This window comes from Drosophila obscura, unplaced genomic scaffold (genome assembly GCF_018151105.1).
Source record: "Drosophila obscura isolate BZ-5 IFL unplaced genomic scaffold, ASM1815110v1 contig_87, whole genome shotgun sequence".
Lineage (NCBI taxonomy): Eukaryota > Metazoa > Arthropoda > Insecta > Diptera > Drosophilidae > Drosophila > Drosophila obscura.
Window position 1 is genome coordinate 2,998,063 of NW_024542880.1, and position 10,641 is coordinate 3,008,703.

At 42.7% G+C, this 10,641-nt stretch overlaps 1 protein-coding gene across 1 annotated transcript; it reads left to right on the forward strand.

Annotated features, from left to right (window-relative positions):
• The first annotated feature begins 4,107 nt into the window (after window positions 1-4,107).
• On the forward strand, window positions 4,108-5,115 carry LOC121405268. Its single transcript, XM_041595892.1, has one exon. The coding sequence runs from the start codon at window positions 4,108-4,110 to the stop codon at window positions 5,113-5,115; it is 1,008 nt and encodes a 335-aa protein (XP_041451826.1).
• The last annotated feature ends 5,526 nt before the right edge of the window (window positions 5,116-10,641 follow it).

Below are 10,641 nucleotides of genomic sequence, written 5' to 3' on the forward strand. Positions count from 1 at the left end.
ATATACACCGGCCGCCTGTGTATACACAAATTGCGCTTGAAGTTCCCGATTGTTACGCGCGTTGCGCTTTGTGTTCCTCTTCAAGCTACGAACGTTTTTAGAACCGCTGCTGCTATGGATGCTGCACTATCCAGTGCCCAGGGAGCAAAACAGGGTGTCTTTTCTAAGGATTAAGTCATCGGAACTATGTGAGAAAGTGAAAAGATTGGCTACCGCTTGGGAAGATGAGGCTGCTGTCTGTGACTATTACATGCTACTGGTAAAGCTGGAGCAGATCGAGAAGCTGAATGGGCAATTTGAAACATTGCACAACGAGCTTGAAGAATTGGACTGCAACGAAATTCATAGTGGACTGTGCGACAGCTTTGAAAAAATTGCCAGTGCTCTCAAGGCTTCGATCATGCGTGAAACTGCTAGGATTAGCGGATACATGCCGCTGGAGCAAATGCAACTGCAGGTTTTGCCGGTGCTCAGCCGCCACCTCGTCGTAGGCCAGGATCATGCCTTCCTCCCATACAATTGCCAAGGTTTAGAGGAGGATATGCGGATTGGACGGACTTTTACTCGATGTTCACGACCATCATCGACAATCATCCAGACCTATCCAACATTGAGAAGTTTCAGCATCTACGATCTTGCCTGCGTGACTCGGCGTTGGAGACAGTTCGTTCGCTGGAAATCTCGGACAGCAACTCTAATAGAGCATTGGATTTATTGGGAAAGCGTTTTAATAATCGTCGTTTAGTTTTTCAAGCGCACATTACTGAGATTCTGGGGCTGCAGGCAGTTGAAAATGGGTCAGTGTCGATGCTGCGGCGACTCAAGCCAAGTGGGAGGAACGTTTAGAGGACACAGCCTTCGTCAACTTGATTCCATCATGGGAGTCCATGGCCTCGTTTTTGGAGCAGCGATGCAGGACGTTGGAAACAGTGGATTTTGCTATGGCAACATATGCGCCAAGCAATCAGGTAGGCAGGAGTAGAAAACCTAACCATTCTAAATCCACACTTGTTGCCATTAACCAAAACACATCAAGCTGCGTGCTGTGCAATGACAGCGCTCACGAAATCAATCATTGTCCCAATTTGATAGCACTGTCTCCCGCAAATCGCCATAAGGAAGCCAAAGGCTTTCCCTGTGTGTAAATTGCCTCAAAACAGGGCATCGATTGAGTCAATGTAGCTCCAGCAAATTCCGTACCTGTGGACGTAGGCACCACACTCTCTTGCATTTTGGTGGCCCTGATGCTACTGCAGCCCAAGGTGGATCTGTTCCACTTGGCACTTCGTCTCCGTCTGCGTCATCTCATCCTATCGCTGAGTCCTCTGCTTCAGCGTCCACGGCGGCTACTCATACCACTGAACCATCTATCCCAGCATCTACCTCTTCTGCTCTTATTGCCCAGGGTCTTAGTGATGATGTCGTTCTGCTAGCCACGGCAACAGTCTTGGTAAAAAATCGTTCCGGAGTTTTTGTTCCCTGTCGAGCGTTGCTTGATTCTGGCTCTCAACTACACTTAATTACTTCTCGCTTTGCAAATCATCTTCAGCTTCGAAAAATGAAATCATCAACGTCAGTATCAGGAAAAGGCGATTCTATCTTTGTCACGGATGGAGTTTCGGTCAACGTCAGTCTGCACTCTCGCTCATCGGAATACTCAACTCTCATCACCGCTGTCGTACCCTCTAGCATAACCGACCGGCAGCCGAGCTTCGGAATAGACACTTGCAGCTGGAATATTCCAGCAAATCTGCCACTAGCTGATCCAGAGTTCTATAGACCGCAGCGTGTTGATCTTCTAATTGGCGCCAGCTTGTTTTACGAACTCCTCTGTGTTGGCCAGGTCAAGCTATTGCCAGGATTGCCCTCAATTCAGAAGACTCGCTTGGGATGGTTCATATGTGGAGGTTGTTCCCGGGTAAAGAAGGGGTCCTCTTTAATGGTTTCGCGCGCCCCGGCCGTAGCTGCGGAGGATAACCTAGACGAGAGACTTGAGGTCCTGCTGCGACGGTTTTGGGAGGTAGAGAATTGCATCGAACCCATAGTAAATTCTACCAAATAAGAGCTAGATTGTGAAGCTCACTTTGTGCAGCATTTCCGCCGATTGCAAACCGGCGATTATTGTGTTAGGCTGCCCGCAAAATACAATCTGGATCTCTTGGGAGAATCGTACCATCAAGCTCTTCGAAGGTTCTTATCCCTTGAACGGAAGTTAGATCGCCGTCCTGATGTAAAATCTCTGTATGCTGCTTTCATACAAGAGTACCTTGATCAAGGTCAGATGTCCTTGGTTCCTGCCGAGTCAATCAGCTCCTGCCGATATTTTTTGCCTCACCATTGCGTCACAAAGGAAGATAGTTCTACAAACAAGCTTCGGGTCGTTTTCGATGGATCTGCATCAACATCATCTGGTTATTCCCTGAACGACGTTTTAATGGCCGGTCCTGTAATCCAACCGAAGCTTTTCCATATTCTTACTCGATTTCGGTCACATGCAGTTGCGATTACGGGAGATATTTGCAAGATGTATCGATGTGTCAGGGTCTCATCTGAGGACAGTAACTTGCAGTGTATTCTATGGAGGAATTCCATGCAAGAGGAGTTCCGTGTATTCAAGCTGGACACCGTTACTTATGGGACGAAGCCTGCCTCTTATTTATCTGTGCGGGCGATGCATCAGCTGGCAATGGATGAACAGACAGCGTTTCCTATTGGGACTGAGATTCTTCGCCATGACTTCTACGTTGATGACCTAATATCTGGAGCCAGCTCTCCGGAGGAGGCTATCCGCATTCGTGAGCAAACTGCAGGAATTTTGACTAGAGGCCAGTTCCGACTGAGGAAATGGTGTTCGAACGTCCTCGATGGGGTTCCTGAGGAGGACAAGGAAACTTATTTGAAGTTCGACGATGGCAGTGATTTTACCAAAACATTGGGACTTGCCTGGGATCCTGTGTCTGATCAACTGAACACCTCCTGGCAGGAATTATGTAACAGTTTTGGCCACATTCGACGCTATGAATTTCCTCGGTTCGTGCTTATTCCGAATTTTGAGCTAGAAATTCACGGATTTTGCGACGCCAGTATTGAGGCTTATGGTGTCTGCATTTATGTTGTGTCTAAGGGTCAGCGGTTCAGCAGCCACTTACTCTGTGCAAAATCTCGTGTTGCTCCATTGAAAACACTGACTGTACCAAAGCTGGAGCTTTGTGGAGCTGAGTTTCTAGCTAGACTCATATCTGAGATAGCCGGAATGAAGGTATTCAAAGGGAAGTTTTACTGTTGGTGTAATTCGTCTGTTGCGCTCTCTTGTATTCGGGACGAACCGTCCAGATTCAACGTATTTGTCACAAATAGAGTGGCAACGATACATTAACTTACTGCTCAAATGGAATGGCACTATGTTCCCACAGCATTGAACCCGGCTGACATTCTCTCGCGAGGGACTCTTCCAGTAGAGTTGAGCGAGTCACCTCTTTGGGCTCATGGACCTCCCTTTCTTTGCGGATCCTTTGATGACTGGCCACCCACTGTACTACCTGTTAAGCCAACCCTGGAGCTTCGTCGGAAGGTTCTCCTGGTAAAATCGCCCTATGTAGACATTGTATCTGAGTCCAAGTATGCGAACTCTTTTGCGTCCATGCAACGTTTTTGGATATATTCATAAGTTTGTCAACAGGATTCGGCATCCCGGACTCACTGTTTCTGACATTGAACATGGAACTCAGTTATTGGTGCGGCTAGTCCAGCGTACTGAACTATGGGAAGACATGAAGACACTGCGTGCTAAGGGGGTGGTCTCCTCATCTAGGTCCCTCGTATCGTTGAATCCTTTCATGGATCATTTCGAACTTCTCAGAGTTGATGGCCGGCTGAAGAACTCGTCGTTGGATTTTGATGGCCGTCATCCCATCATACTGCCCAGCAGTCATCCGCTTACGTTTGCAATCATTTCTCACTTTCACGAACGGAATCTGCACGCCACGAGCTCTGCTTGGATTAATCCGATCCCAATATTGGCCTATTGGGGGGAGGAAAACGGTAACCAAGGCCGTAAACAAGTGCGTAAGATGCTTTCGAACGAAGCCTAGAGTATTGGAGCACATCATGGCGGATCTTCCAAAGGAGCGCCTAGATGGTTCTCACGCCTTTGAGACTACAGGCGTAGACTTTTGTGGCCCGTTTTTCTACAAGCCGGAGGCACGCAACAAGGCTCCAATCAAGTGCTACGTCTGCGCCCTCATTTGTTTTGCGACAAAGGCTGTTCATCTGGAGCTGATCATGGATCTATCGACAGTCTCTTTTCTCCACGGCCTAAAGCGCTTTATATGCACCAGACGAAAGCCACGGCAAATTTGGTCAGACAACGCAACCAATTTTGTCGGTGCAAGGAACGAGCTCGTGGAGCAAAAACGCCTGTTTCTCAGCGATGATCATCAGAAGGCGGTTCTGGATTTCTGTTTGGTTGAGTCTATTGATTGGCACTTCATCCCGCCACGCTCCCCGCACTTTGGAGGCGTGTGGGAAGCTGCAGTGACGACGGCCAAGTATCACTTCTATCGTGTTATAGGCACCTCGGTGCTTGGACTTGAAGAACTGCGTACGCTGTTATGCCACATCACGGCAGTTATTAATTCAAGACCCTTAGTATCCATTTCAGAGAATCCTGCCGATCTGGACGTTTTAACTCCAGCTCATTTCTTTAATGGCGGACCTCCTGCTTCGTTCGCTGAGCCTGACGTAACTCAGCTAAAATTCGATCGCCTGAACGGATGGCAGCGCGTTTCATATTTGCAGCAGATCTTCTGGTCCCGATGGAAGGAAGAATACATCACTTCACTGCAACAGCGCTCAAAGTGGCGCACGCCGAAACCTAGTTTGGCAGTCGCAGATGTGGTCCTTGTTAAGGATGAGAATCTCCCTCCCATGAAGTGGCCACTAAATAGGGTGGTCGAACTATTACCCGGAAGAGATGGCGTCGCCCGAGTCGCTGTTCTGAAGACTGCATCTGGAATGACAAAGCGAGCCGTTAACAAGCTGTGTCTGCTTCCCCTTACAGATGCTGTTGAAAGTCAGGCTTCCAACGGGGGGAGTATGTCGGGTCAAGCAGCCTAACGCATATGCCTACGCCCGGCAGTGGCTGTTCTGGCTGCTGTCTCCCGCTGCCTTCGTGTTGCTGCTGCACCTGCTGCGTTTAAGCAGCTCTCTTGCTCTACTCGGCTCAGAAGCCGATGACATAATGCTCTCACGCTCTTGTTATGCATAGGGCACGGGCAGTCGGCCCACTTTGCCCTGCGATCAGTCAATTATTGATATTCAGAACGTTCGGTCTATATACCTTAAGCAAACATATTAAATACGCGTACTGCCGCTACTAAATACTAATAAAATAATATAGTAATAAATTTATCGGCTCCGTTCTTAAATTTAATTAAAATAGCTATTGAAAACGCTTAATAGCTCAAACAGTATCCTTTTTTCCAAATTTCTCCAAACATGCTTTATCGGAATTAAGTCAGGTAACTGAAGCTGAGTTTTCATTGGATGCATTGGTAAATGCGTAAGATTTGATCCAAACGAGAAGGAACGTGTGAGTCGCTTCTGGGGACGCGACTCTACTTATACCCGTACTTAGTCAGTATATACATTTTTGAGCTTATGATTTTTTAGAATTTTAGAAAAAAAAAAAAATTTTACATTTTACATTTTTTTGCTACATCTGCTATCTACATCTACATATACAATGTCTATTCTACATCTTACATGTAGATTGTACATGTTCCATTCATATTCTACATCTCCTCCGCTAGGGGTTGCTCGCGCACTGAACGCGGCAGAGTGTGCGAGCGAGAAGGAAAATGAGTTGCGTTGTCTGAAACTGGATGGGGAGGGGAAGCAACTGAAAATTAATTTCTTCATTCTGGCTATAATTATGATCCGATCTGATTCAGATTCGGCAATCTGGTAGATATGGGCATTCTCTACGATACTGCGTTTTTAGTTTTATCGTATCTTTAAAACTGTGCCTGCCACAGATTTTCGTCCTTTGTGTGGGCGGAAGGGGGCGGGGCGAAATTTTGAAATACACTTGTAGCAGTGTGATATCACATGAGTCTGGAAACCAAATTTGGTTTCTCTAGCTCTTATAGTCTCTGAGATCCAGGCGCTCATCAAGACGGACGGACGGACAGACGGACAGTCGGACAGACGGACGGACAGACGGACATGGCTATATAGACTCGGCTATTGATGCTGATCAAGAATATATATACTTTATGGGGTCGGAAACGTTTCCTTCTCTGCGTTGCACACATCCACTTTTACCACAAATCTAATATACCCCTTAACTCTTTTTTGAGTACGGGTATAAAAAGATACATTTTTTCGGCATAATTTTGGCTGATACAAGATTGTCTTAGGACTGCCCAACTTTAATGGACATGGATGCAATTTGTCTATGCTCCCTCAGCCATGCATTATAGTTGGTATTCGATTTTTCTCAATAATGGCTTTATTTACTTTTGTGATTCAACTGGTGAATCCAAATATGACAATTTTTGGATTAATGGATCAATGTTAATGCGTAGTGCACTAGCGTGAGCCAAAAAAATGTTTTTTTGAAATTTAAACGGGACACCCCTTAATTTTGTTATCTTGGGCTTGAATATTAAAGTTTTTATTTTTATTTTAAAAATTTTTTTTAGAGGTTGCTACCGAATTTTTTTCTTTGCTGAATGAATTGAATAATATGGTGAAATCTATTGCATATATATTGATACCATTAATATCGTAATTAATCAGTTATTGGCAGTAAAAAACCTGCACAAGTTTTTGCGAACAATTTAACTAAATATATCAACCTCAGCTGAACTTCCTGAGATTCACCAATCGTTAATTATAATTGCTTCAAAGTTAAAAACCGTATTAAATGATGCCAGGACAGAGTCCGCCGTTCCTGTAATTTTGTTCCTGATTATAGTAACAGCCTGGTAGTGTCTAGAGCTGCCTGGATATTGTTTATAAATCTGATATGAGGTCTCTGCCGATTTTCGCCAAGAGACATACTTTAAACTCAGGTAGTGATTTAACAGCATCGAGTGGCTCACTGCAGTCTGAGCTTGTAATTTGAATATCCTGAAATACTTCTATTTTGGGGACGTCCCCTGATATATTTCTACTTACAGTTGCAACAGCTAATTCGATTTGCTGTTTAATTTGCACGTCCTGCGCGTCTAAGGCGGCCTGTAACTCTAATTTGATTCTGCTCAGTTCAGTGCTCTGTGCCGCTAAAGCTGTGGCTACAGCCCTTTCTACAATGCTCTGAACGTCAGCGTGATCCATTTTTATGCTTCGCTTTGGTCTACCATGTATTTCGTGTCTAGCTAATAACTCTTCCAACTCACTGTCAATGTCACTGTCTCGTGTTGTCATTAATGTGCGGTACGGAACCGAGAAAAATAACCGGATTAATATAAAATTTATATTTGGCCGAAAAAGGTCGTGGTGGGCTTCGCTGTTTCACTTGGAAAAATTACTTTCAAAAGATGCGATTTAATTCTTTGCACTTATTACAACATTAACTAATGGCGCAATTTGTAGACTTATTCCACCTTAAAATACTATTGTTATGAGCCTTGATATCACTTACATGAATAACCGGGGTGCTTATCTGTATTCGGTGTTAAACTATACAGTGTTTTTGGTTTGTTTTTTCTTATTTATATATTTAATATTGTTTCGCGGGTTCGCGATTCTGTTGGGCGCCTATGGATTCCTATGGTGGCTTGGAGATAAGACCACGACGATTTATGCCACAAGGTATTCGCCGATAGGCGAAGTAGGAGAGACGTAATATGGCGAGCTTTCCAGTGTTTAGTTGTTGTTGGCCGATCAGCTCAACAATAAAACAACAGTTATTTACGGCTACGGCTGGAGCTTATTTATTCGTCGTTGATTCGATAGCCGATATTTTAAGACTAAAATACTTAATATCAGAAAGATTAAGCTAAGCCCTAAAGCTTCCTATTCAGCGGCAGCGGCGCGATCGTCCCTCGGTGGCAACGAAGTTAGTGGATTTAGTCAGCTGAATAAGTTATTGCCTAATTGCAAGAACCCAGTGCCCAATTGCACGTCTCCGCTACCGAGTGTTAACTTATATACTGACTGAGTACGGGTATAAGTAGAGTAGCGTCCCCAGAAGCGACTCACACGTTCCTTCTCGTTTTTTAACAGTAACTAAAAAATAAAATAAAAGTTCCTTATTATCAATATAAACTAGTTAAGTTTCAATATTATTTGAAAAAACCGACGAATTATTTTTTTTAATGTATATTTAACCAAAAAAGTGTGTTTTTCTTTTCGTGGTAGCAACCCTCAAACATAACATTTAAAAAAAAATTGTATAATTTCAATTACTAACAAAGAACAGAATAAGGGGGTGTCCGCTTGAAAAAACAAAAAACAAAATTTTAGCATATTCCGCTTTAAAAAACAAAAAATAAATTTTTTATCAAACTTTGGCCCAGCCTAATAGGGCAACAATACCTTGGGGAAAGGAAGAACCTAACGACTGCACGAATAATTTATGTGCGCCAAAAAGTGACTTTTTGCTTTGCTCACAAAAGAGGAAAATGTGTGGCAGCCACAATTTTAAGGATACGATAAAACTGAATCTGAATCAGATCGGATCATAATTATAGCCAGAATGAAGAAATTCATTTTCAGCTGATCCCCCTGCCACCTTCAGCAATAGACTCGCTACTCATTCTCTTTCTCGCTCGCACACTCTGCCGCGTTCACACTGTGCGCGAGCAACCCCTAGCGGAGGACATGTAGAATCTAAATGGTACATGTAGAATATACATGTCAGATGTAGAATATACATTGTAGATGTAGATAACAGATGTAGATGTAGATAACAGATGTAGCAAAAAAATTTAAAATTGAATTCTAAAATTCTAAAAAATCATAAGCTCAAAAGTGTCTATACTGGCTGAGTACGGGTATAAGTAGAGTCGCGTCCCCAGAAGCGACTCACACGTTCCTTCTCGTTTTATATGGAGTTTGACGAGAATTTTTCGTTTCCGCAGTGCTGGATACTATGCTTAAATAGTAAATTCCTGGCAGGAATTTTCCGCAGTGCTGGAGACAGGCCTTTCGCATAAAAAAAATTATATTGCACAAGCTTTTCATGTTGCTGGACATGCATGACGATAATGACGCCAACATTGACTTACAGTGTTATGATATTAGGCTTGGCCAATTTTATGAATAAAACGGCTCTGAACAATAATATTGCATTTTGTCTCTCTAAGGGCTTTCAGTCGAACAAATGATGCACTACTTGATACAAAATGATGTTTTCCAACAAAACAAAGCCACCAAGCCAGCAAAATTGTATCATCACAGTAAAACAATTGATTATTTCTGCCGCAGCGCTGCTTCAGATCAACTGGGAAGCAAACTTGACGCATTTATATCTCTCGCTCTGACTGTAGGCATTTCCCATAGGGCCATCTCTTTTTTTCCAGCTAGTCACTTAGCAAAGTCTAATGTCATCTGGCCGTAAGAGGAGATATTAGAATAGGTATCTTTTCAAAACAGTGAAATCGTGAAGTTTGAGGTCGTTTGCGACTGCTTCTACTAAATACCATCAAATTTATATACAAATATATTTGCTATTTTTTTAAGAAAAAGCTCGTTACATTTTGGGAAAAAGATGCACCCAAAAACAACGAGTCGTTATTTGAGGAAAATTTTGTGTCGACATGGCATTGTATACTTTGTGCTATTTTTCTGAGTACCGAACAAGCGGAAGGCTTTCGGCGTGTCCGCAAATATCTTGCATGAGTTTTGCAGAGTTTTGCATTCATAAACTAATTCTTAAAAGATAGTCCACAAACTATCTCACTATCTAAGTTGTGCCAGAGACAATTATGAATTTTTGTTGTTGTTTTTTTCCACATTTTCCTGATAGACATTATTTACATTTTCGCAGTGAATTTCCCTTTTCGCTGTTAATGTCAAATATTTATGGTTACACTTGAAGATTACACTACTCGACAAAACCGAACTTTTTTTTTCCTCAAGGATCCAAACCGACTTTTTCTGATAGATATGGGGCTTTAAAATTTTTTAAAGAATTATGGTTTTTTTTCTATGGCAGAACTTTTTTTTGAAGAATTTTTGAAGTCTGGTATTTTTTTTTAAGCTTTTTTCAGAGGTAGCGATAGTTTTTTTCACATAACTTTAATATCTTACGTCTGGTTGTACAGAACTTTGCTATTTTGAAAAGGTAATTAAAACAGCTAGAAGTTGAGCCCAAATACTTTGTGATTTCAGCTTACCGTCTGGGAAATATAAAGCATTGAAATGCAAAAATGATGATTTTTGTGGGTATTTTTAACGAAATTTTGACTTTAAAAACTCAGGAAAAGTCGAAAAAAAATTATATCTTGTGTCCTTATTTTTGTGTATAGGTGCGTTAATTTGGCGTCGTTTAAGGTATCGCTCATTAAAATCTATGGAAAAACTTGGAGCTAAAATTCGTTAACCAAACCTAAAAAATGGAAAAAATGAACAAAAATACCTTTTTGAAGGCGGCGGGCCCAACTGCCAATTGGGAACAAAGCAAACGGCAGG

Coding starts and splice junctions, on each gene's coding strand:
- LOC121405268 (XM_041595892.1), top strand. CDS start 4,108: ATGGCGGATCTTCCAAAGGAGCGCCTAGATGGTTCTCACGCCTTTGAG.